This window comes from Nyctibius grandis, chromosome 10, assembly GCF_013368605.1.
Source record: "Nyctibius grandis isolate bNycGra1 chromosome 10, bNycGra1.pri, whole genome shotgun sequence".
Classification (NCBI taxonomy): domain Eukaryota; kingdom Metazoa; phylum Chordata; class Aves; order Nyctibiiformes; family Nyctibiidae; genus Nyctibius; species Nyctibius grandis.
Genome location: NC_090667.1, coordinates 1,082,195 through 1,109,109, shown reverse-complemented (window position 1 = coordinate 1,109,109; position 26,915 = coordinate 1,082,195). Strand labels below are relative to the sequence as shown.

The 26,915-nt window shown below is 51.7% G+C and overlaps 1 protein-coding gene across 5 annotated transcripts in view; it reads left to right on the top strand.

Moving 5' to 3' along the window:
* The window catches only part of ARHGAP26 (Rho GTPase activating protein 26), a 113,613-nt gene that overhangs the window by 75,907 nt on the left and 10,791 nt on the right, over window positions 1-26,915 (top strand). For all 5 annotated transcript variants that reach the window (XM_068409673.1, XM_068409675.1, XM_068409672.1 and 2 more), the window contains exons 18-20: window positions 2,186-2,345; window positions 7,501-7,639; window positions 11,978-12,131. In XM_068409673.1, coding sequence (XP_068265774.1) covers window positions 2,186-2,345; window positions 7,501-7,639; window positions 11,978-12,131 — 453 coding nt within the window. The remainder of the gene's footprint in view (window positions 1-2,185; window positions 2,346-7,500; window positions 7,640-11,977; window positions 12,132-26,915) is intronic.

The window sequence follows — 26,915 nt, the reverse complement described above, 5'->3', positions numbered from 1 at the left end:
CCTGCCGGGAAGCAGCAGCCTTAAGCACACTTTGGGGTGAGAACACCCCATCTTTAGAAACTGCGGCATTATTTTCTGGTACAAAGGATGATGAAGAGGTCTAATTTATAGTAAATTATCATGTGGATAATGGATGTGGCATTTGAAGGGTGTGAAAGGTGAATCACGGTTTGTAGCACAGCTTCAGCGAGCGAGCGTGGTGAGGACTGCTGCTGGAGAGGTCCCCGTGGCACGGATCAGGTGTTCCCGTGCCACCGGGCCAGCACAGCTGCAAAGTGGCTTCCACACTTCCCAAATTCAAAGCAAACATGGTAAAGAGGAGCTTGGTGGTGGCCACGGGCCGGAGGCGAGGGCCAGCGCTCGTGCCTGGGTGCGTGGGTGTTGCTCGGGCAGAGCTGGGGCTGCAGGGCCGGCTCCTGGTTGGGAGGCCATTAACAGTTCAGTCTGAAATAATTAACGGGCCCCTGCACAGCTGCCTGGCCGTAATGAGTCGGTGACAATGCAATTTATTAGAGCGATGTATTACATGGTAACGGTAATGAGAAATGGAGGGACCTAATTTTGTAAGACTTAGATGAATTCAGTTGTTTTTTTATAAATGAACGTTGTTTTACTAGCCACAGAAGATCATTAAAATTATTATTTTATTAATACTTTTCAAAACTATTTGAATTACAGCTGCGTTTTTCAAAATCCAAATAGGAGCGTGTGAAATAGAGATGTTGCTGCGATGTAAAAACGTCGCTGGCATTTGTAAATGTCTCGATGATGGGGCAGCCCGTCTCCCGCAGCGCTGCCGTTTACTGACGCGGGAGATTTCTCAGACGCTTGTGATAAAATATTCAGAGCTTCCTGGCAGCGGGGGGAGTTACAGGTAAGAGGGAGGTCCCACAAGCTCCCAAGGGGACAAGTAACTGTTGGGGGGAGCTAAGCCAGCAGTTCTGAGCCCCCGAGCACCCCTCGGTGATGAGGTCCTCTTCTGCTGCCTGAGGAGCTGTATACAGGGGTGAGGAATGAAGAGCTCTTTGCTGGTTCAAGTGAGATTTGGATGAAAAAGGACGGAAAGCATCTTCTCGTTTAAGCCAGCCCTAGTTTAGACTGCGCCGAAATAAGCTGAGCGTGCACATAAATGAGCGCTGTGGTGTCTTGGCCCTGAGACAGCAATAAAAGCTCATGGCAATAACTTCTTGGGGCAATCCAGCAAGCTCTGAGTGTCAGCCTCGCTGCGTGCTAGCCTGCTGCGTTTGTCCAGGGCCAACAGGAGGGAAGGAGTAAAGGGAAAAGACACTTAAAACCCCCTTAGGCTGAAGTGTGTGATTGCAGTGCCTGAAGTCATCGAGTTCCTGGTTGAAGAGGTCAGGAGAAAACCACAAGAAAGAGTGGTGGAGACGGGGCTGTCGGGCTTCCCCCGCAGGTCCTCCTTGCGTCACCCGCGCACGTGTCGTTGTGTGGCTCCGGCGCGGGGCTCAGCTGAAGCCCGTGGCCCCAAAGGCACGTTGGTGCCAGGTCCTCAGCGCGAGCTGCTGCACCTTGCTGAGCCGATCTGCTCCCGCTGGGCTGCGATCCGTGTGAGCGTAAAAATAGATGGGGGTGACAGGGAGGGGGCTCGAGTGTCGGAGGGTCTCTGGGGAGCGGGTGTCCGTGTCGGGCGGATTCCTCAGCGGGGTGGAGAGGGGCACGTGCGGGTGCTCGTGGGGCTGGGGGTAAAGCCTGGTCTTCTCCTTCCAGCCTGTTCTGGTCGGGCTGGAGGGGGCTGACCTCTGGCACAGGCGAGAGCTTAAATGGGTGAGAAGGAGTTGGGTTTTGGAACATATTAGGTCACTCATTCAGCTGGAGAGCAGCGTGTGTCAGAGGTCCAACAATTTGTTTTTAGAAGGGTTTTAAGCATTAATGATTCAAGATGTTTTCCTGGGAGGGGTTTGCAACATGAGACTCGGTGGCCAGCGTAGCGTTGGGGTTTTGTGGGATTAGCCAATTCGCTGGGGCTGGAAGGTCTCTAGTAACACAACAGTTAAATTTGTACTTTTCCACATGGCTGAGCCTTCAAGGAGCTCACCAGGAGGGTAAAAAATGTAAACAGCGTTGTAAGCTTGGTGCCAGCCAGGAGGCGGGGAGGGGGTTTCCGTGCAGATTCCTTCTATCACCTACTTTTTTTTTTTCTTTTTCTTTTTCTTTTTTTTTCCAGAGTTGCAAATAATCACAAGCAGAACCTGATGACTGTTGCTAATCTGGGTGTGGTATTTGGGCCAACGCTGCTTCGACCTCAAGAGGAAACAGTCGCTGCCATTATGGACATCAAATTTCAGAACATCGTGATTGAAATTTTAATAGAAAACCACGAGAAGGTAACGGCTTCGCTGGCTTCTTGCAGTGCAATTAATTTATGGAAAGGAATTTGTCTCTCTTTGTGAACGCAGCCCCCTCTGCCAGGGCCCCCCGACTCCCCGTGGCCGGTGGCAGGGCCAAGGAGGGCCACAGCTGGCACCTCCTGGCCATGGACCCGGCTCGGCGTGCGCCGTGGAGGCTCCAAACTGATGTCTCTCTGGCTGTGGTTGCGTAACCAGCGCTGCTGGGAACCAGCCTTTTTTACGGTCATCTCGGTGTGAGTCGGCGTGTCCGTGTCTCCGCTACAGAAATCCCCTTCCCTTCCCCTTTCCGTTGTTTAAGAGGATTTGTCCTTAGTTTCGAGAGAGGTGAGCGCTGAAGGAAACTGGTGCGAGGTGAAGACCTAGGCTGGCTTCTCGCTTTTCTGGCTAAATCCGTGTTTATTCAAGTACTGGCTTTATCCACAGCGTTGATCTCCTAAATTATGATGCGTTTGTGTGTGTCGGCCGTGAGGATGTTCTGTGTGTCCGTGGAGCGGAGGCGGCTCGGCGGGGCCATGGCGCTGGCTGTACCTCCCAGGGCTGCATGCAAATGGCAGCGCTAAAAAAAAGCCATTTTCTTCTAAATTCTAACAGTTCCCTGTTTACAATTTTTTGTTTGTCTGGTTTTCCTTGAAAAGAAATAAGTAATTTGTGCATTCAGGCTGCAAAGAAAGAAGTAGAGGCTCGGCCCCAGCCGGGGCTGCCGTGGCACCGTGGCATCGCGGCTCCGGTGTGGGGTTTTGCTCGTAGAGGAGCAGCTGAGGGAGCTGGGGGTGTTTAGCCTGGAGAAGAGGAGGCTCAGAGGTGACCTTAGTGCAGTCTACAACTACCTGAAGGGAGGTTGTAGCGCAGTGGGAGTCGGCCTCTTCTCCCAGGCAACTGCGCTAGGACAAGAGGACACAGCCTCAAGCTTCACCAGGGGAGGTTCAGGTTGGACATTAGGAAGCATTTCTTCTCAGCAAGGGTCATTAGCCATTGGAAGGGGCTGCCCAGGGAGGTGGTGGAGTCACCATCTCAGGAGGGGTTTAAGAAAAGCCTGGCCATGGCACTTAGTGCCCTGGTCTAGTTGCCATGGTGGTGTCAGGGCAACAGTTGGACTCGATGATCCCAGAGGGCTCTTCCAACCTCATTGATTCTGTGATTCTCTGGGTGGGCTGCAGGGCTCCTCTCTGCTCCCCAGCCACAGTACAGCTGCAGCCCCGGGGTGTCCCGGCACTTCAATGGTTCCCTCTCCTCAGAAGTTATTTATGGCACCAGCAGAAGGGGGAATCTGCAAGCTGGTTATGTACAGTCGTCGCAGTTAATTCTGGGGGTGGGTGTATTCCACAGGGCTCTCGGGAACAGATCCTGGGCAGGAGGGAGATAGGAAGAGGTGACTCGGGGAGAGGAAGATCTCTTAAATGCAGCGTTACTGCCGGTTCGGCTCCTGCTTTAGGACTGCTTCGTTTCAGTGTATTTCTTAATTTGAATTGATCTGAGCTCATTGCAGGCTGCCCGCAGGAGCTGCCGGCGGCGATTAGCAACGTGCAGCTCGCTGTGCCTGTGCTGCTGGTGCTTTGTGTTGTTTCACACCGGTGACTCACAGACACTGTTTGTGATTAAGTACGTTCAGGGGGAAAATGTAATTGATTTGAATGGTTCCTGGCAATCAGGAGCTGTCTGGTGTGACGCTGTGTTTCCCCCAGGTGAGTGGAATGCCTCTGCCGTCAAAACTGCTGGTGTTGTTGTGTACCAAAAAAAAAAAAGCAAGCAACGTTGGTGATAACATCTCTTGGTCTCAGTGACTGCTGGCAGTGTGTTACGTGGTCGCTTCAGGAGGATTATGGTCTAGTGGAAGGTGTCCCTGCCTGTGGCAGGGGGGTTGGAACTAGATGATCTTTAAGGTCCCTTCCAACCCAAACCAGTTTGTGATTCGATGATTATCTGATTGCCGGGGCAGTGGAGAGGGTTTCAGGGAGGGTCGGTCAGTGCCCACCTGCGTTTGCAGTCACCCCACCTGAGATGTGGCTCATCTTCCACCTGAGGTTATCCCTGGGGAAGAACGTTCATCCCAAAGCCATAAAAGTATCAGAGAAGGATGCTGCAGGATACGGTGCCCATGATCTCACTGATCAACTCTCACTGTGCCCTGTGCGAGGTGTTTGCGATGCGGCTCAGCAGCGATGTGCAGTGTGGAATCGTAGTCAGCAAAACTTCAGGGACTTTCTGAAGCTTCCCGGAACGACTGGTGAATTATGGTTTGCTCTTCGTTGCCAGAGCGTCCGACTCAGACCATTAAACCCTGTGTGTGATCCAAAAAGTTGAATTGTTTCTGGAGATTTAACAGGTTTCCAGGCCTGGGATCCAAATTGTTTGTTATACTCGAAACAACAGCAATAAACTCCGAGACCTTTTTTAAAGCTTCTCAGACGTGTTATCCTCGAAGGTCTCTGAGCACCGAGGTGTCGCGGGCCTTGCGTTGTCTCTATGATTGCAGCTGCATGTTGGGTGGTTTCCCGTGGGTTGTACTGACACCAGATCTTCTGGAAACGTGGAATAGTGTTGGGATGAGAGTAGGATCAGGGCTGGGGGAGGAGGGGACGACGGCTCCGTTTGCCTGCCAGATGTTCCAGCGCAGCAAACGGGAGCCCTGGAGAGGCCGGGCAGGAGCAGCTGCCCAGTGGTACCCAACGAACCAACGACACGTCACATTGCTGCTGAACAAGATTTATCCATTAGAGATTCCCAGCCTTTGCTGTGTGTGTTTGTGAATACAATACAGTAAGGTAATGTGTTATAAAATAACAATTATACAATAACAATGTACGATTAAATGGATAAAATGATTTTTCTCCTCTGGATGTTGCCTTGAGAGGCAAACCAAGAGTGCATCCTGTGCAAAGAAGAAGGATGCTGTGCTGTCTGCCTCGTTACTCAAGGGATTGCCATTTAACACCGTAGTTCTGATGTAAAAATTAAAAGTTAGCCAAAAGTAATATTGAAATACTATTACACCTGCCAGTTGCAGGTGTCTGTCCATGTTCTTTTCCAAAGCTTCAATTTTTGTAGCTCTCTGGAGAAGGCCGCTGCTCTGAAGCGTTACAAAATTAAGAGATCGATTTACTGTCTTGATGACGTTCCCTCTAGACCGAAGATTGAGCAGGTGAAGTGTAACGCAGCCAGTGTTGATGACTAGTTTATGCAGGGCGTTATGCAGAGCCGGGGGGACCGGTGGGTGCTGTTATCTCACATCCATGATTCAGGCAGGGTGCCCGACCTCTCTGGTTTTCAACTTCTGTGTAAGAAAATGGGCATCGTGGAGTAATTAGCGCCGAGCACGAGGAGATCCCCCAGCGTGTGCTGGGGAGCGGGGAGGGAAGGAGGCTCTGACGGAGGGGACACCATCCCGGCCCTGGCGCAGATAAAGGGTGCAGCGGCACCTGGATGTGTGGCATTCAGAGGTGGGAGGGATGTTAAAAAAAGCCTGTTAGCGACCATCCGAGACAAGGTGCCGCCGGGTCGTTGCCGTTTTGCAGACGGGAGAAGGCGGCGTGGAGCCGCGGGATTGCCGCTTGCATCAGGCTGTAAATGTGATTTGTGGATCCCGGCTGCCTCTCACCCACTCTGGCTGTTAAACTGTCTCTCCCTCCCCGTTAATTGGACTCTGTGACTGGGAGAACCGTAACACAGGTTTGCGCGGTGAGGAGCACATCTTGTTAAACTAAAAAATGAAACAAACCCAAGGAACTTTCCTGTGAAGAAGCGTGGGGGGGTTTGTGCAAGCAGTCTCTGGGCTGAGGGAGATGGAGTAGGAGGGTTGGGTCCAGCAGTGCTGGTTTCCTTCGCTGCTGAAGAGATCCGTGCCGTTTCCTGGTACGTGATAACGGCACCTCTGCCAAGGCAGCGGAGCCCATGGGGCGCGTGTGCTGCCGGGCACAGGCTGCCTCCTGCCTGCACGAGCACGGTTGCGGGGCACGGGCACGAGGGTGTGGTGGGGACCCTCGGTGCTGCGGGTGTTTGGGCTGATGAGGTGTTTTAACTGAAATACCAAGTTGGTTATGGTAAGTTGGGGTGTGTAAGGTACCAGGCGCTGAAGCTTGTTAGCAGAATTGTTTCATAATGATGTTCCAGCTGCGTTTGAAAATGCAGCCTCCTTACAAGCTGAGGCGGGTTTTAGTCGCGGAGTTTGTAATTTAAGAGCATATATATCTTCTCTTGTAGGACAAGAGGACACAGCCTCAAGCTTGGCCAGGGGAGGTTCAGGTTGGACATTAGGAAACATTTCTTCTCAGCAAGGGTCATTAGGCATTGGAAGGGGCTGCCCAGGGAGGTGGTGGAGTCACCATCTCTGGAGGGGTTTAAGAAAAGCCTGGACATGGCACTTAGTGCCCTGGTCTAGTTGCCATGGTGGTGTTAGGGCAATGGTTGGACTCGATGATCCCAGAGGGCTCTTCCAACCTGACTGATTCTGTGATTCTGTGACCAGTGGCGGTGGCTGCCTGCTCCAGAGGAGTCACCCTGGCAGTGAGCTGCCTCGGCAATGCACTGCTCTGTTGGCACTCCCCGGGACGGTGTTCGATACACCCTAGCGAAGGGAGACCTTGGGAGAGCTGCTTGAGGCAGCGCTGCTGTTGGCTGAGCCTGGGCTTCCAGTAAAGAAACAATAAATCGCCAAATACCAACAACAAACAAACCCGCTGCTCTTTAGGTTCGTGCGGTTCTAAAATTCCATCCCCTCGAGAAAAATGTGATTACTCAGTTTTCTGACAGCTGTGGCTGGAAGTCGCAGACTTTCCCAAGCTGGGTGGTGTCAGTGGGTGCGGGGGAGCGTGCGTGGGGACACCCCGATGTGTTGTACCCGGGGCACTCTGGCCATCGCCTGCCGGGGCACCACGCACCCCCGAGAGCTCAGCAGAGTGCCAAGTTGTCGGGGTTCTTCCCACCTTACAACGTGCATCTTGGGTGAAGAATGGGGAAAAGGAGTGCAGACAGGACGGGAATGTGGGATTTAGGAAACTGGACCCAAAACGTTGCCTTGGTGAACGCGTGTCTTCCTCAGGCACTGCTCTGCGGAGCGGTGCCGACCAGGCAGGTGGGCAGCTGTTCTCTTCGAAGGGGTGATGCCAAAGAACAACTTGTTTATTATTTTTAACAGATCTTTAACACGGTGCCAGAGACTCCGCCGTCGAACTCGCAGCTGCTGTTATCTCGCAAGAAGAGCACGGACTCGAAGCCTCCCTCCTGCAGCGAGAGGCCGCTGACGCTCTTCCACGCGGCGCAGCCCAACGAGAAGCGTAAGTGTGCCGAGCCCCGGCTCCCGGCTTGCCCACTTTGACCACGTTTTTGCCCTAATCGTGACTAGTGGGTTGTAATTCCCTTGCCATCCCCATGCCACTTCACTGGTGTCAATGGAAGAGCCTATTCCCGTCACAGGATCAGGCTTCGGTTACGTTGTGACGTGGGTGGGGAGCGTGATGATCGCTCGGCATCCGAGCCTTTAGCCAGGGGCTCGAGATGCGGCTGCATTAGCACGGTATAAAGTGTTGCTGTCCCCTCCCCACCTGACGGGCCCCTGCGCATTCCCCTTCTCGGGTTCCCCGGCCCCCGTCCTCGCCGTCACCAGCTGCCGAGGTGCACGCGGGGTGCCACCGGGTGCTGCACGCCCGCCCGCGTCTCCAGAAGACAACCCTTTTTGGATGCCCACAGGCGTTTTGCCTTTTACAGACATGAAAACTCAGCCAGGAGGTTCTGCATTTTTCTGAGGATTATGTACCACGGCAGTTTAAAAATGTTGCAGATCATCTTCCGTTTCTGTCACTAATTGATGCTCCAGATATTTAGGTGAAAGAGCCAGTGCCCCGTCCCCGCTCGTGGAGCAGCAGAAATGTGTCTGCTCAGGCTGTTGCTTCACGTTACAGCCCAGTTCCCAGCTCTGCCGTGGCGGACAGAGGGGTTGCCGTGGCCTTTGCTGACTCTCAAAACACGTGGGCTCGTCTGTCTCTGCTTGAGTTACCGTTAATTCTCAGGCACTCTCGTTTCGGAGGATGTCACGGCGATACACGTGGGTTTAAGGAAGCAGGGGTAGCACCGAGGCGTGCTCTGGAGATAGTGTATCACACGACTCTCGGTGGAGCCTCACATATCAGAAGCTGCTTTTGAAAAATTTCAGCCTAAGTCATTTATTTGCTGCTAACTAGGCAGTTGCTTGTGAGACTCTGGAGTCGCCCGGCTGCTGGAGCCTTCATGTACCATCCTAGAAGAGGAACTGAGTTCATTTATTCATTTCTGCATTTATTTAGTCTCACACAAAGCAATGTTTTCTCAGTTTTCCTCCTGACAGTCTGTAATCCCCTGTGTCTATGGGAAGCCACTACCATTTTATTTGGTGTTTGCCATCCCTGCTGCACGTGTCAGCTGAGGGCTTGGACAGCAGCTCCGGGGAGCTCTGGAGTACGTGGTCACTTTGGGTCTCGTGCCTCAAAATATGTACTGGAAGGGGTAAAGGCGGCTCAGAGGAGCCCCGAGCACAAGGGGAACGCTGAAGGCATGCTGCAGGAGTCGTTCATCTGTGAAACAAAGATATAAGAAGATCGAATAGCTGGAAATTGAAGCTAAACACATTCAAAATGGAAACAGAGTGCACATTTTTTAAGACTGAGAGCAATTTAACCATAAAAAGAAGTTAAGTGGGACAGTGGCTTTTCTGTCACTTGAAATCTATTCATCGAAGTCAAATATCTTCCTAAAATTTTCACTAAAATTCATCATACAATGCTGTGTGTAAGTCAAAAATTACAATGTTCAACAGCCAGTATCATGCAAGAGAGCAGATTAGGTAATTACAGTGATTATTTCGTTGTTGAACATTCACATTTTTGTCCACGATTGACCCAGGAGCTGAGGGGGTATTGTGAAACAAGTGTCGTTAACGCAGCAAACACACCATATCGTTCCCTGTCAGTTCTTCACTATAAGCGGCGTTTTGGTTCTTGGCCCGTGTTTTGTTCTGCAGAGAGCTTTTGTCATCACTTCTGTGGTCTCTGGGGATAACTGCTAGCGAAGTGCCCTAGATCGGGTTATCAGCCAGAAGCTGCTGCTCTGCTCTCTGGCGAGGTGTGGCGTTGGCTGGAGCGGAGCCCGGGGGAGCCGGAGGCTCGGGCAGGCTCCTGCAGCTCTGCTTGACTCGCTTTACTTTGAGATTCACAAGGGTTTGGGTAAGTGGTGAAAACTCAGACTGGCTTCAACGTGTTGCTGGTTCTTGAGCTCGAGGAGAGGGACCTGAGGCAGGCTGAGCAGTTTGGAGGAGAGGTGGTTGTTTAGCAAAGGGAGAATTGCAAACAACGTGCGATAGGACAAGAGGACACAGCCTCAAGATTGGCCAGGGGAGGTTCAGGTTGGACATTAGGAAGCATTTCTTCTCAGCAAGGGTCATTAGCCATTGGAAGGGGCTGCCCAGGGAGGTGGTGGAGTCACCATCTCTGGAGGGGTTTAAGAAAAGCCTGGCCATGGCACTTAGTGCCCTGGTCTAGTTGACATGGTGGTATCAGGGCAACGGTTGGACTCGATGATCCCAGAGGGCTCTTCCAACCTGATTGATTCTGTCCAGCTCCCCCTGAAGCCCCTCCTTTCCATAAGGTAGTTCTAGGGGTCGTGGAGAGAAGGGACTGGTCTGGTTTGTTAACGGTAGCTCTCGCCGGTGGGAGCTGGGCCACGGTGCCGGCAGAGAGGAGCTGCAGGCAGGGGCTGGGGCTGTGCTGCGAGGGGGGTGTCGGTGACCCCCCTGCACCCGGCTGTGCCGGCGGTTTGCAAAGAGCCTGTTCTGCCTTGGGCGTGACGGAGAGGGACACGCTTTAGCTGATGGGCAGTCCTGCTCTCGGAGCTGTAAGAGCAAATTAAATCTCACAGCAAAGAATCCTTTGCATAAGCTTTTGAAAACATGAAGCAAAATACAGTATCAGCCTTTTAAAGAAGAGGAAATAAAATAAAGCTAGAGTTTCAGATCCTGCCGTTCATCTCCCTTCCTCTTTGGATGAAATACTTCCCAGTTCCTTGGCTGATAGGGGCTTTAATTCAATATTGGCTGGTAGCTAGCGCTGAGATTAGGCAGGCGATTGACACCGATTCGCTCGGCTTACGGAGCTTATTGTCGGACTCCAGCCTTGGGCAGAAACATGTTTGGAAATAGGAAGACGTGGTGTCAGACCACACTCCACGGGCTCAGGGATCCAACTGAGCACACTGGAGGAGCAAAGGAGGGGACAGAGAAGTGTGTGTGCTGCTTGTTCCCTTGGCGGCTTAGTGGAGATAAAGGAAATGCAATTTCAGGAATGTGTTGACATGTATCAACATAATTAACACATCCTTGGCTTTGGCTAATCTCTGGAAGATAAGCTCAACCTGAGCTAAACCCAGTTTTAGCCCTGTCTCACTGCCATGAGGCGCTGATTTTGTCCAGGTACCAGCACAATGCAGCAGCTCCCACGGAGGAGTGTGAGGACAAACCTTTTGCTAACGTTGCTTTTCTCTTTGAAGAGGTGGCAAAGGGTTGCCCCAACGCCGTGCTCCTCGGCGCCCAGGCAATGCTGATGCCAGGCTGGGTTACAGAAATGTAGGCGGTTTCTTTCTGCTCTGTGTTCAGGATTAGCTTTTCATAGAGCCCAGGAGTTCCTCTTGCACTCCTTTATCCTTCTTGAAACGTGCAGGATATGGATGAGTAGTAGCACACGTTCTCCTTCTCACACAAGCAGAGGTGTACAGCTCAAAGGGATTGAGAATAAGGATTCCCTGTTACTATGTGTTTTTTGGTAGTAATTTGATCACATTAGTGTGCACTGGAAAAATAATTTTTGAAAGATTTCTCATTGAGGTAGGACTCACTGTGTTTTCCAGCAGGTGCCCGTCTTTCAGGAAAACATCACCACAGAAGTAGCAGTTCTCTGCAACAGGGCTGCTTTCTGAGCCATCAGTGATAATTGCTTCTCACAATTACTGCTTGTACAGAAAAAGCATCTTATGAAAATGAATTAATATGAGTTTAGGTAATTCGGCGTAGAGCTGAGGAGGGAGCCCATGCTGCGGGTGTCGCTTTGGGATGCATAATATTTTCACTCCTCACTGCTGAAGTTACACAAATAAGGGGGAAATCTCTTAACAGGGTATGATCAAGGAAAACAAGAAACTCTAAGAAAGCCCCTGAAGCATTTTTTGCTGAGATAAACTTTAACTGAGGGATCTGTCCTTTTCTGGTTCTGAAATGTTGCCCTGCTCTGTCACACACGTGCACACTCCCTTGGCAGCTGATTTCAGTCACGGAGAAATCCATTCCTCTACGTCGTTTGCATTTTGATTTTTTTCAGGTTGTGCGGTGCTTCGGATGTCTTTGGGAATATAAAATATTAATGCCTCGAGAAAAATGAATATTTTCTTACTAAAAATTGCATTAATTTAAAATGTAGCTGCACCTTAAGGGAAAAAAAAAAGAGTTCCTGGTATTTCTTAATTTATAATATCTAGAAAACATGACTGTAAACTAACTGCCTGTCTTCTGGGGCAGGAGACAGACGCTCTTTGCTTTCGTGAGCAGTGGCAGCTGTGTGACGGCTGGTGATTCTGGGGTTTTGGTGTTTTTTCAGAGGAGAACAGGAACAGTATCATCAACTCCAGCCTGGAATCCGTCATCTCGTCAAACGTAAACAGCTTCCTCAACTCCAGCAGCGCTCCCCAGCCCAGCCTCAACTCAAGTGATCTTGAACTAGAAGTAATTAAACCCAACAGGCCAAATTCACTGTAAGTACAGTGGTAATTAGTGTTTTATGGGCTCTCCGTCCTTAATCTTTAATCAGGGCTGTTTCTTACTCTGAATCCCAGCAGTTTGTTGAAGAATACAATTTAACATTTTAATTTTTAATGGGCGCCTGGCGTGTGCCCTGCATTTTTAACTCGGTCTGAGCGGTGGAATTAGTTACTCTGGGTTATATCTGCCGGCGAGTTTCATCTCTCATTATTTGGCACACGTGGGATACTTCTCGAGCAGGACCCCGCGTTGCTGCTTGGGCTGCTCAGCCCATCTGGTGGTAACTCCAGCAAACACAAAGGGCTTTTCTTCTGAGTTAAATTCTATCACTGTTGTCAGTACAGTTGATCTCCGGCCAAATCTGTGCCATTGCTTCTGCTATTGCTTCCTTCAGCTGGAAAGTTCAAGGGAAAAAATAGCGACCTTAGCAATGACTCCCTGGGGACGGCCGAGTTATTTATGAAGTCCCCTGAACTCGGCACGGCTGAGCCCTCGCGCCGATGGCCGTCTCTGCTGGGGGAATTTCCTTCCTGCCGCGGCTCTGCCGGGCCCGATAGCATTTTCCCACAGAACCTCCCCGTGCACGTGAAGATCTGCTCAGATCTTCAGGAGCCGTTGCGAGCCGAAGCCAATTTCCCCCCCCAGCGCTCCTCGGCGCGGCCCTGCCCGTCCCCGCGCATCGCCCCGGAGGATGCTGCCCCCTCCACGGCAGTTTATGGCCTCGCCATGCGTGGTGACCTTCTCAATTAAGCGAGACCTTCCTTCCCACCCCTCCGGTCCTCCCACAGGCCACAAACACTTCCAGTTCCCACTCAACCATCAAAGCCCCAGTCCCTTGAGAGCAGACGGTGACGTTTTTACTTTAGCTGCTTTCTTCTGGTTATCAGCGGGAGGATTGCTAAGGCCTCCAAAGGGATGGGTGCCAGGGTGGGGACTGGTAGAGGGGGTCAAACTTGTTCCTTGGGGTTGGGGTCTGGGGTGCGGCCCTCGCTGTCAGCGTGTGGGGACAGCTCAGACCCCTGTCTGCAGCGGTTTGCACGGGTGAGTGCACAAGAGGTGAGTACACAGCAAGGTAAGTGCACAGCGGGCACTGCTGCCCACGTGAGCGTGCGTGTGCGCAGAGGACAGGCTCTGGCTTTCATCCATCGCTCTGCCTCCCTCCCACCATCGCTGCCACTAACCGCGCGCTGCACCAGCCCCGAACCGGCCCGGCCTGGCGTGGCTCCGGCAGCGGGGCACGGGGGGCTCCCTGCCTCACCAGACGTCGCCTGCACGGAGGGTTGTGGTGGCACCCAGAAGGTCGGACACCTCTGAGTTACGGTTACGTGTTGGGTATGTTATGTACTGAGTAAAGATGCGCCGATGTCTCATGCCTGTGCTGTCCGTTGAAGCTCTGGAAGTCAGTCACATACCATTCCCCCAACAGGATGTTTTTAGTTTATTTATCCTTTGAGGGGAAAAAAAATGATGTGACTTATAATACAGCAAGGTTTGTGAGCCTGAGTCTTGCTGTGACCTTACAGGAATTGTTTGCCAGATTCGCAGTTTTTCAGTTTCCAAGAGTTGTCTCTTCCTAATAATTTCTTTTTTTTTAAGGAAATCATAAGGAAGTTCAGCAGAATAGATCAGTTAGTTATGTGGGGCTTTGGGGAACAGAGGCATCTTGCTGTTACCGAGGGATTAAGCGAGCAGACAGGCAGTGAAACCATGTGCTTGTCACCAGTTAAGGGGCCTTGATGGTTTTGCGAAGTGAAATAGTGATTAGCAGGGTAGTGCGGGCAGCTCTTACGGCTCTGACAGTGCTTGTGGCATTTTGGTGCTTTTCCTCAAATCCAGTGATTACGTGATCACTTTTACACACACAGGAATACACAAGTTTTCAGTCTGTGTTGAGCTAAAGGTTGAAAATTGGGATCTTAAGGTGAAAAACGGTACAAGGCAAGTGTTTTCTTCTCTGTAACCCCAAATATTTAAATGAAATATCTTTAATCCAATCTTTAAATGAGAAATGAAGCGTCTGGCTTCATTTTATTCCTTTTAAACAGTATGTATAGGTGTCATCTTTGTCCCCTCTGTGCCCGCTACCCAGAAGCATGAGCAAAGCTTCAGGAGTTTGCGTTTTTTCTCGCATTCTTCACCATTTTCTGTAGTTTTCCAGCCTCGGGCCAGGGCCGTCCTGTTTGTTTCAGGGCTTTCCCGGCGTCCTGCCCACGAGCTGATCAGCTGGCTGAGCTGGGAGCCGGCGCTCGCCAAAATCCAAACCGTGCAGCTGAGGAGCTGTAAAATTCCAGGTGTGCGGAGGCCAGGGCGTCCCGCGTCCCTCCTTGAAAGGAAAAAGGGATTTCTTTGTGAACAAGAAACTCCTTAAGAGAACAAGTACAAAAGAATCCTGGGTTCAGTGTTTCCTTCCCTTCGAGAAGGGGACCTCTGCTTCCCTAACGGGACGACAGCGAAGGTTAGTGAATTACAAACTGCTCCAGAGCAGAATTCGACCCAGTCCTTGTTTTCTGCTGAAAAAAACGAGCTGGTGGATGTTTCCATGCAGGAGAAACACCTTCATTAATTAGGGCCTTTTCCTGCTTTATTCTGGGGTTTGGTGCCTTCAGGTGTTGGCCCGTGTGGGCACGATGACCCCCACGTCCCGTCCAGCCTTGCCGTCCCGCCAGGCCTGAAGCTGTCCTGAGCTCGTGCCCACCCCGGGAGGGCACGGGCAGAGCGGGCACACCGTGAGCCCCTCGGCGTTAGTGCCGCTTGGAAAGCTTCGCTCTTGTTGTCTCGTGGCATCAGCGGGTTGCCCATCGTGGCTTGGTGTCATGTCTCACACGTACTGTGACGCGGGCAGAGCTGTGAAGGGGAAAACACAGTTTTTCTGCTGGTGACAAGGTACCAAACTCTGGTCTGTGCTCAGGAAAAGCTGTTGCCCCAAAGTGGTGCCCACCTCGGAGCTGCTCTCCAGCAGGGCCAGCGCCGTGCCCAGGACCATCCAACCTTCCTCAGACCATCACTGGTTGCCTCCTCCCCGCGGGCTGCAGCTGGATCCAGCCCTTGAGCCTCAGCAGAGCCCAGGTGGGGGGTCCCCACCTCGTGTCCCCACGCGTGGGGTGCGGGGGCTGTGGCACAGCTGCCCACCCCCTGCAACAGTGCTTTGGGAAACCGCAGGGAAAGGAGTTGGATCGTTTTGGTGTTCTTGCTGCTCGCTGAGCTGAAAAATGATGTTCTTGTGAAAATAACTCCTGTGGATCTCGGTGGGAGGCTTGTTGGAGTACAAACATCCAAGGCTGCGCGTCGGGGGGGTTTCTTGTTTTCCTTTTGCTGCGGTGAGCACCGGCGCGTGCAAAGGTTGCCTTTAAACGTGCGATGCTAAAACCTGTGAGCACTGTCCGTGAGATTAGAGGTGTTTGTTTGAGCTTTTGTTTACAACAGCCCCTCGGCTCCCTCCTGAACGCTCGTGTGTCCCCCAGGTCTGCTCCGCAGGGAGCTGAGCGGGGTCCCGGATCCCTGCCGTGGGTGTTGGGGCCGGGGCTCCCCGCCACGGTGCCGCTGCCCCGTCCTCCTCCCGCGGGGATCGCTGTCCTTCTCAGTGCCTTCCCTCGAGCACGGCCCTCCTTCACCAACCCCGAGGGAAACTGCTCTGCTGCAGGGCGAGGGCTCTTCCTTCCAAGCCACCAGCTGGGGTTTTACTATGGGGATGCATTAATTTATTAGGGCTGGTTTTATTTTTATGGAAAAACTGCTCCGGGCAGGAGTTGTACTCGGTGAGTCAGCAGGAGCGCTGGCCCGTGCCAGGAGCTGTCACTGCGGGCACGGAGGGACCGGGGCTGGCTGCCCGCGGCCACCAGAGTCCCAGGGAGGGGGATTGGGTTCTAAGTAAGCGTTGAGTGTCTTTATCCTGCCCTTGCAGAAAACATCTTCCTTAGAAAACGTGGCAAAACAAGAACCAGAAAGTGCTGTGTCTCTAGCACAGATACATGCTTCGGGTGAAGTTTTCAAACTAAGTTGTGTGATCATGAAAAACAGAAGATTTAAAATTGGGGTTTTTGAAATCCTTCTAAAAAAGCCCCTTGCTGTGGTGGCTCTGCAGCGCGTACCTGGGAAGCCTCTGGTGTGGGGTGTGTAATGCTATCAGGCATTTTTGCCCGATTTCTCAAGGAGATACAGCCAACCCGACGACGCTGCCTGTGTCCGACGGCGTCCCCACTCCCCACACCTTTCCGGCCCATCTGTGACCCCGGCGCCGTGGCGGGGGTCTCCCAAGTCGGGGTTTTCCCCAGGGCCTGGCCGGGGGATGCTGCCCACGGCAGGGACCGACGGCAGCGCCCGTCCTCGCCCGCAGGCTCGGGGTGCCTGAGGCAGGGGCTGCGGGGCACGGCGAGCCCCCCGCTCGGCCGCCCAGCCCTGGCATGTGCTGTTTGCCACACCTCCTTCACCCCAGGACTCGGCCTTTAGGGAAATACTAGCTTTGGGAAACTTGGATTTAGTCATCACATGTCTATTTGCATTTTACTTCATTTTCTCATTGACCAAGTATGGCTATTTCTTGCCCTCCACGGGCATGGAAAGAAATGAGGAGCAGATCTGAGGTCTAGAGGTCATTAAAAAATAACCCAGTTAATCTAAGGAAGAGACGTTATTCCCATGTGCTTCTCATCTACAGGACCAGAATAAATCTTCATTAGGCATCCCAGTTAAAACTTGAGCAACATTTCTCCTTCCCTGCCCGAAAATGAGAGAAATTTCAAGTATTCATGTGTTTGCAGAGGAGCCTCCATCCCCGGGGCTGGGGGTCTAGCAGCAGACAAACCAGTGTTGCATCATCAGTGTGTCAAACAGGAGAGGGTTGTATTTCTTGGCATAAATATGCAAACAGCTTCGGCAATTATCAGCTGTGACACACGTAAGCAAAAGCACGCGAGGAGAAGGAACTAGACCTTCAAATGCCGCCGGTTCCTTGCGGAATTTAAGTCACTTTTTCCACTCTGAAAAATAACTACGTAAACGTGACACAGCCTTATTCAGCAGCTCTGCTCCCGTACCCTCTGCGGCAAAAATAAATTGTTTCGGTTTGCTTTGCTTTTTTTTTTTAAAAAATCTTTTGTGGAGTCGTCAGTAGTAGGAGGGATGTGAACTTTACTGTACCCTGCTTCTTTAGTCAAATTACGGTAAGTACAAACCCTCGTTTGAGGCGCCGTCAGCAGGCAGAGCAGCCGGGGGCGAAGGGCAGCAGAAGCTGGTGCTGTTGGTCAGGAATTCAGGGGAGCGTTCCTTGGTTTCTGGATGCCGTGTGAAGTTGGCAGCTGGAATAAACTTCTTTTCTTTGTAGAAGGACCCCCCTGAAGGCACACAGAGAGCGTGTCTGGGGAGCTGCTTGCAGGCTCTGAAAGCCCAAGAACCCTGTACAGCCATATTCAGCTTTCATTTTGCTGGGCACGGAGAAGCTGTGAGATGGTGCCACGTTCTCCTCGGAGCAGAGCTCGGGGAAGGCACGGCACAGAGGTGGTGTGTGCACGTGGTCCAAGGAGCACGTCTGTCAGCCGCTGTCACAAAACCCCGTCCTTTCTGCCCCGTTAGCTCAAGTTCTAGAAATGCTCAGCCACGTTTGAGTTTCATTTGGGTTTTTTTACAGATAGTTGTGATTTTTTGTGTTGAATGTCTCGTTGGGTGAATGGAGTCGGAGAGGCCAAGGCAGTTAGTCCGAGGGGCAGCACCAGCAGTCCTGTCCCTGCCCTCTGCCCAGCCCTGGGATTTGCATCCTAAAAGTAAACCCGGTCTGTATCACACCGGCTTCGGCAGCGGGGCTGGGATGGCAGCTGCTCAGCAGTGTTCTGTTTCAAGCTGGGAAAATGTCAGGCTGCAGCTGAAGTTACTGATTCCCACCGCGGTGTTGGATGAGCCGTTGGGTGAAGTGGAACCAGCCGGTTGCGCGAGGTGCTGGTTACTCACTGCTGCGTTTTCCACACCTTTAAAATGAAAATGAAGATGGTTAATGACTGTTGCACACACCAGATAACATCTTGCTGGTTTGGCAAAAAAGATTTGCCATCCTTGTCAGCTGGGTGCTTCTGCCCGTGTCAGAAGGAGCAAACTGCCCAGCTTTGGGCAGTCCCAAAATCCATCCTCGGTAACATCCACGTCAAGCGCCTCTTCCTCCTTTTTCTCCCTCTTCCACTACCCATTCCTGTCTTCTGCTGGGATTGTACAAGTAATTCTGGCATTGCGGTGCCAGAGCGTGGAAGAGCCGCTGAAGTGCCAGGGATTTTTGAGCTTCTGTTTCTCTCCGTGCGCCAGTGTTCCTTGGGGCTCAGGCTTACAGGTCAGAGTATTTCTGAACTAATCCCTTCCCTGTTATCAAATGAGGTGAGGTGCAGAACCGATGCGCTTCATGGTTTCAAGCTGTGTTTTCCATATATATTACCCGTTTCAGAAGGATGAATGAGGTTCAGGAGGCAGGAACCCAGCAATGTATTTAAAAGGATAAAAAATTATCTCCAGATTAACGTAAGACCAAACAGAGACCATCAGTCAGAGCATCTGCCCTGCACATCGCTGGGGAGCTGGTGAACCCTGGATGCAGCTGGTAAGGGGCTGGGGCTCGGGGCGGGCGGAGGGTCCGGCTGCCCCCGGGGTGAGCTGGGCAGAGCAGGCAGGAGGGAGCGGGCAGCCTCGGCTGCTCCGCGTCTGCCCCTCGTCCTCCTGCTCCGCGTCTGCCCCTCGTCCTCCTGCTACACGTCTGCCCCTTGTACTCCCTCCGGAGGGGTTGTGGTGTGCCAGAAATGAGCCCCAACCTGCCCGACCTCTTTGGTTCCTCTCCCTTGTTTTGCAGAGGCTTTCGTGGCTCTGTTTTATTTGCTCGTGTTGTTTATATTCATGGAGAATAAAGGCAATTAGAGGTGCAGGAGGCGCAGGAGCGGGTCCCACCCTCATCCTGCCTTTCTGTCAGCCACTTTGGGAACGTCTCTGAAATGGCATCTCTGGGACTTCTGTTTAAGAAATTTTCTCATAAATCAAGTACTTCTGTCCTTGAGAAACCTGGATTCTTACCCACTCTGCCCCCAGCCCTGCAATATTCAGCCCCACTTTTAATTTGGAAAAAGTCCGGGAAAATGCACTGGGTTTTTGTATTGACACATGTTGCTATAAAAATGGGGTAGTTTGTGCTCAGAGGGGTCCTCTTCTCCCTGGGTGGGAGAGCTGGTGCCCAGGAGGGTGTCCCAGGGGACAGCAGCCTGCTCGGGAGGTTCCCGCATTGCAGTGAGCTCTTAGTGCCATCCGAGCGGTGCTTGCTGTAGTAAAGACGTTTCTTTTTACTTTAGCTTAGTTTTCTGGTTCTCTCTGTTCATGTGAAATTGCAAAGAAAATTTTGGGGTAGGCGCAGGGTGGCCGGGCTCCTTCATGGTGTAGAAACTGCCTGGTGCGTTTGGGGTAGGTAGAGTGGGAGCGCGAGGCAATAGGAGCTTGATTAATTGTGAGGCTTTGGGCAAAACGAAGCTGTTTCTCCTTCCTCCCACCACATTGTGACCGTGCTGGGCTTTTGCCTAAACTGGGGTTTGACCGCGAAGGCCAGCCTCGAGGGGTGGCCCTGGCTGCCAAACAGCGACTGGGATTTTTTAGGGATTAGGTAAAATCTTGTAGTCATTGCTCCTCCGGAAAAGCCTTATCTAGATTTCTTTTTCAGATGAGCAGACCCGTTCCCAACTGCGGCTCTGTGCTGGGACTGGGGGTTTGACACTCGGCGTTTGTGGTCCCAGCGGGGTGGGATGTCCCAGAGCTGGTGTGAGAGTTGCCCCAGGCGGTCCCTAACCCCAGGTCCCCAACCCCAGGTCCCCAGGGAAGTTGTTGCCTTCCAAGCAGTGTCATGATCCATGATTATTTCATCTTTCCTTCCCTCAACACCTCCTCATGCGGCAGCTCTGGGTTTGCATCTTTTCCGTCTCCTAACAGGGTTGTGAGGTGCTGCTCCACTGCCTGCGGAAGTGGGGAGGAGCCCCGGGACACCCCTAATTACAGACCTGCACGTAATTTTCTCTGTTCTCGGCCATGAAACTGCCCTTGGCAGCAGAACGTCAGCCTGGGGTGTGTGACGCAGGTTGGGGTGAAGTTACCCCAGATGTCATTGTTTCCTGTTAATATGTCACAGAAAATATTAAAAGGTTATGAGGGCAAGGCCGGGGACGCCGGGGCAAGGCCGGGGACGCCGGGGCAAGGCCGGGGACGCCGGGGCAAGGCCGGGGACGCCGGGGCAAGGCCGGGGACACCGGGGCAAGGCCGGGGACGCCAGGGCAGGGTGGGACCGGGCAGAGGGGAAATGGCAGGTTCCTGCAGCCCCCAGGCAGATGCTCCTGCGCAAAGCAAGGTTCCTCCGCCGGTATCTGCCGAGGGCCCCGGGGCGTTTCTCTGCGGGCCGGGCAGGGCCTTTAGGCCGACGTCTCCGGGGGTGCGTTGCATTTTGTATTTTAGACATGGGGTTGGCTTTGTGCTTAAGAGGGTTAGAGATTATTTCCAGTTTAGAACAGAAACCGCCTATCTCCTAGTTTTCTTGTTTGAGAAAAGATCCTAAAATTCCCAGTCTGTTGCTTGGCTTATTCCAGATGACATAATATTCAAAGTATCTCATGACTGACTTATTTTTTTTGGTGCAGACTGTTTTAAGGGTGTCTGTATGTTTGGTTTTTTCAAAGCAGTTTTAACTTGGGAGTCACAGATTGTGCCTGCAGCTCGAAAGCTCCATAAACTTTAGTGATTCAAGGGTCTGGCAAACATCTTTAAACCCCTTTCATGAAAAACATGAGCAGCGTACTCAGTAGGCCCCGCAGATAAATATACTTGAGGCTCAGTTGCTGATGGCAATATATTTTAAAGCTTGCATATATATATATATATACACACACACACACATGTACATGTATATATTTCATAATTCTTTCCTATGTTGTGTTTAAATAATCCTGGATTTATTTTTGAAGCATCTATATGCTTCCATGAGGTATTTTAAGATACATGAAAAAAGAGCGATGCTTGTAGGCCGCAAGAGCAGGGATCTTGTTTTAGGAGGGCAGAGGGAAATTACAAACTTCCATTTGAGGCGAGATATTTCAGGTTGTTTGGCCAAGAGGAAAAGTCCAGCGCTGAAGGGATGCCAGCTCCCCGGCAGCCCTGCTCTGCTTTGGGCTCGCAGAAGAAGGGGTTGAAGATGGATGGTTTATCTGTTTTTCTGCTGTGTGGGCTTTTCATATCCCCCCGAGTTTGGCATAACAAGTTTTCAGAGCTTTAGCTCTTTCACTTTTTAGTTGGCTCTTGGTCTAGAAACTTTCCACAAATTGAACGTGAAAAGTAAGCCAAATATTCTCATAAAACAAGTCTCCAGTTCTGTGGCTAACCCCATGTGAGCTAGAAGTCATACATCAAAATATTTTCTACAGGCTCATCCCTTAAAACAAAGGTAATTTGTCAGGCGAAGAGCCCTTTCGCTGGCGGGAGCGGGCACCCATCTCCCTTTTCTCAGCAGGGATGAGTGATGTGGGTGCTGTGGCGTGGCCGTGGGTGACGCTGTGGCCTGCGTGGGTGCTCGCAGGCGGCTGGGCTCTGCGGGGGCTGTCCCACAGCTCTTCCCAGGGCTGCCTCTCCGGGGGCTCCTCAGAAGTTTCTGCCTTTGAACAGCAGCGTTCTGTGTGTGGGATTTGCTCTGGGAACGTCTAAGGGTGCTTCTTGCGAACTGAATTAAATTAGATCTTACAAAGCGCCTCAAACTCCAGCGGCACAGACACTTGAAAGACAGCTTTCCTGAAAGCCCAGGGAAGAAAATACAGACATTGCACTTTCATTGCTTGCTTAATTCGTGTAATTAGCGTGGAGATAGCCGCATAGCAGCGTTTTCTTCAAAGAAACACATGAAGCAGTATTTGAAAATACATTAAGGCCATTGTGGGGAAGTGGATGGAGGAATCAAAGATGCTCCAGCAGAACAGGCTGTGTTTTGTCAGGAGCTGCTGTGCAGATCTCGGGCTCATCTTCTTGCTGGCCAGCCCTTTCTTCTTCACTTTGCCCTTCCCCGCCTGCCACCCCCCTTCTCCCCTTTGCTTTTGTCCGAGCTGCGGGTCCCGGCGTGTGTTTTGCTCCGTGGATGCCGTGCATCGCTCAGCCCCCGCGTCCCGACTCTGCTTCGGGCTCTGCTCAGTCTGCATCTGAGTTTCTTTTGGGCAGAATCTCTCAAGCGTGAGCACTGCCAAAATTTTTATTGAGGCTGCTGAAAGTGAAATGATAGTAAATTAGGTCTTTCTGCCACCTATAAATGTCACCACAGTCAAAATATTTTAAAGAAACGGCCGAACGCATTCTTTGGTTCCTCTTTGTGCAGGCAGATTTAATTCAAAATCAAGGACGTAGCCTAGGCTCTCCCTTGTAAAAGTCTTTTGACGAATGTGGGAGTGTTTTCTGAAGGCAGTGCTGGTTTCCAGCCCTACCACACAGGCACTGAAAATGCTGAAAACGTACCAAAGCTCCCCGGTCTCCCAGCAGCTCCAGCTGCCAGGGCTGGGAAGGCGCGTGAGCGGGGTTCAGATGGGGACCACCGCCGGGGTGGCTGTCCCAGGGCCACCCCCTCCTCCCGCCTGATCCGATTTCCCAGCAAAAAGCTGACAATTTCCCCCGAAGGGGCAGGAGGAAAACGGGGCCGCTGGCTCACAAAGACATCCTGTCTCCCTCTGAAAGAAGATCCTTGTGCCTAATTAACTTCACAAATTAGCTGGAGCTGTAACGCCACCACTTTAACCTAAGATGGAGGTAACCCAATCGCCCTGGTCCTTTCTGCCGCCGTAAGGGATCCTGCCCGACGATTAATTTGCCCTCGCCCGCTCTCCGCGTTGGCTGTGCCCAAGCCGCTGTGCAGACACTGTTGACAGGGCTGTGCTAAGCTGGGAAATTATCAGTCGCGTAAGAACCGCCGCCAATTATCCGCCTGCCCCCGCACGCTGGCATCGCTCCCCGCTTCGCCCGGCGCAGCCCCGCAGCTGCCGGCACCAGCCGCGGTGGCAGCCCGGCTCTGAGCCCGTCCGCAGGCTCGTCCCGGCTGGGTTTGCCGGACAGTGGGAAAGGAAATCACAGAGGAAGGAGCAGGATTTCATCTTTTGTTGTTGGCTGCACCGGTGCTTGGAAAAACACGAACGCAGGCAGCCGCGTCCCCTGCGGAGGGGAGGAAAATCCCTCCAGGATCTGGGCTGAGGGGTGGGAGCGGGGGGAGAGGGCAAGGAGCCGCAGGCATGGGAACAGAGCTGCCTGCTTCAAACACCCAAACCTCGCTCCTCGAGACCCTGCGGGGGGGCTCTGAGGAGCATTGATCCCCTCCGTAAGCAGAGCCAGGACACCTGTCCATCTGCCCGCATCGCAGGTCTCTGTAGGACAAAGCCAAGGCTGAGCCTGAGCTGTGCCTTGGGGACTGCAGGGGAGTTGGGGCTCCTCCAGCCCATGCTGGTTTGCCCCCCAGTTGCTGCTTCTTCAAATAATGACACCAACTAATCATCTCTGTCCAATATATCTGTAGCTTTTAAGTATGGCAGCCCAAGATGGGACTTAAAGTTAATTTAAGTCTTTCTGAGGCTTTAGTAGTGTTTGACATGATAAAAAGTGTTTTTCGGGTCTCTCACAAGAGCCAGGCTCTTCCACACGTCATGGTGTGATGCTAACGTGGTGCAGTGCCTGCAGTCTCCATTCTTGGAGGTCTCCAAGCCCTGGTGCGTTGACCCGCTGTACCCTCCCAGCCACCCCTGCGTGAGCGGGAGGTTGGGTAGGGACCTCCCGGGGTCCTCCCCGAACGCCTCGGGGGCTCGGGGCACAGCCGTGGGTGCAGCCCGCAGGGAGGCTTGGGAGACCTCATGAAATGTTGCAGAGGAATTGAGGCTGGGCCAGTAAACTGGGAGGGTTGTCGTGCTCCCACCTCCCAGCTGGGCTGCGCTGGGAGGGGATGTGCAACTGGAGGAGGAGGGTTTTGCTGACAAGAGCTGATGAGGCAAAAATGTTATTACAAAGTCTGGGTTTTTCAAGTGGAAAAAAAAGATGAAAAAAGAACAGAACAAAAATGGAACTTATTTTGATAAATATGATCAAATTGGATCATTTCTATATTGTAGTCCTTGAGTTTTGGAGTGAAATGTTCTGATCAGCTCTCTGTGACTGATGTTTGCAGAATACTTGCAAAACAAAGCCACCCAACAACAAATATACAAAAGGAAATCAGGCAGATCTAGTAAATGCAGAAAATTATTATGCAGTGATTTTACTCACCCATTATTCTCAAACCACTTTTACAGGCCAGAATAATCCTCATTGTTTTTCCCAACGTGTATGACTTATGTGGGCAGGTGTTAGTTCTTTACACTGCGGGAAGAATATTTGCACAATACAAAAATGAGTTTTAGCTTGTGGTGCTGATGAGGGCTTAAATAAGCGGCCTTTGTTTTTTGTTGGCCATTTCCAGACTCAAATCCTTTCTATCACGTTATGTGAGGAAGATGACTTAGCCAGGAATGAATTTTTTATGGTGTGGAGTAGCTTTTCTGACCATTTCCAGAAATTACTTAAGAAGTAAAAGAAACTTTTCTTCCTTCAGAGAGCTGAGAGTAGCAGCTGGTGGGGTGGGTTGCTGCTGCCCGTCCCGCGGTGCCTGACCTCCTTGGCTGTTGGCAGGACGGTACTTTTTTGGGGGGCTCAGGGGATGGTGCTGGCAGCAAGGACAGCCTGTTACGTACCCATCAGCTTTCCTGCAGCTCCGCCTTCCCCCAGCTGCGTGCGGCGCGTTTGAGGTGCGGGTGGCTGGCGAGCGGTGCGAGGCAGCGAGCAGGGCTGCCCTGCACGCAGGATGTGTTTACCTCAAATACTTGATCCTACCAAACACCCCCCCAGCTGATCTAGGGGCTGGGATCCCACAGGGCCTTTAACTGCCATCATTTTCCAAGAATCCCATACGGTCGCTGGGGTGGCAGATGGGAGAGTTTTCTTTTCTGGGGGACGTAAGGTGGCAGTGGATTGAATGCCAGAGAAAAATGAGAGATTGCTGAGGGCTGTCGAGTTCTCCTTAATTGTGAGTGCCATTTGTTGGTGACTAACGCATCCAGACTTGCAGAATTACCTCATGTGTTGGAGGCAGTGGTGTGATGGAAAAGATGGGACTAAGATGCCAGCTCCTGATTTACCAACACGTCCCTCCTAAACTGCTGTTCGGTTTCCTACTGGCACGTTACAACTTTTCTATTAATAACTAAGAGCTTTAATACAGTTTGAAAGCACTTGGTTCAACATAAAATCTGCCAGCTTGATTCTTAGTCTGCTGAGAGCCTTTGAGCAGGGAGGGGGCTATTAATGGAGCAGAAAATACATCTGCCAAGCAAATGGTGGAGCAAGGCGGATCCTGTCGTGTCCAGGCTAGGTGCCACGAAGGACCCAGAGACACGTTAGCGTGGACCCGTGGTTGCCCCCATTCCACTGCCCTGCCCCATCTCTTCCTGCCTGCCCCAATTCCAGTGCTGATACGATGGTGTCTCTGTAAGAGTGGTGACTGATGGGTTGGGAACTCACCAGTGATACTGCAAATTCTCTGTTTTGAACGAGTTTGCAGCCATTAATGAAATGCTGTTCTGTATTAAGATGGCACGACGTTCCCATCGCCTGGATCCCACCCGATGGGGAAGACACAAACGCTCCAGCCTCTGCGCGGTGCCTCCAACGCTTACTCCTGCTGAAAACACATCCATTTCTCATTCTCTGCTTCTTCACCCAGCCTTTCTCCAGCATTAACATCAGTCTCTAAGCTCCGTGCCAGAAGGCTATAGCACGCCAGCGATGTCATTGCATCCCTTTGAAACATCAAGCATCATCTCTCTCTATGTGGAAATGGAAATGTCTGTTAAGTGGGACAACAAAAACTCCAGCTCTCTTTCCCAAAGTCAGAACTCTCCCAATTCTCTCTTTTTTTCAAGTGGAAAAGCTTTTATTTTAGATGGTTTATGAAATTACTGAAGGAGGGAAATATTTCTACATATGGGAAATAAGCCAAACAGCAAAGTGACAGGGCAAACCACTGTGCTGGGTATCTTCAAGATTACAAAGAGGGACACCTCCATATGAGCCAAAAGAAGACTCTGTAATCTGTGCTCATGGAGACAGGAACTAGTAAATGGAGATGTGGGGGAAGTCCACGCTGAAGGACTTGAATGTTTTTGGACCTGTTTGGTCAAGTGATGTTGACCACAATGTATTTTGGCTGCTTATTTCCCTAAGTGTGTCACTGTTTTCCACCTGAATGGTTAAGCAGCAAGATAACTCGTGAGAGAGTAACACTGGAGAGGGTTTTAGCAGCATTTTTCTTGCATTAAAAGTACCAAACAGAGGAAGAATCCTGCCAGTCTGAAGCCCTATGAGCTAATGGCCATGTAAAGGGTCGTGTGTGGTGCCAACACTAACCTGCAGTGCAGCCAGTGCCGGGGGAATTGCTTGCTAAGCCCATCCAGATCTGTGCTCTGAGCTTTGCAAGGACGTGCACCATTGCATGAACTTCATGAGCTTCTCCACCAAAGGCTGCCTCCCATTTCATTTAGCCAACAGAGCTGTGTCTGCTGGTGAGCTGCAATCTTGGCCTTGTTTAAGCAGAGTTTAAGTGCCCTGGCATTCAATGGTAGTATAATTGTGGGGTTTTTTCTGGTTAGCTTTGAGAAGAGCCTTATGTTCTGCAGCTTTGTTTTATAGGAACAGGAGTTAAAGGGTTGGGTGGTTCTTGATGTATTTTAATGCAG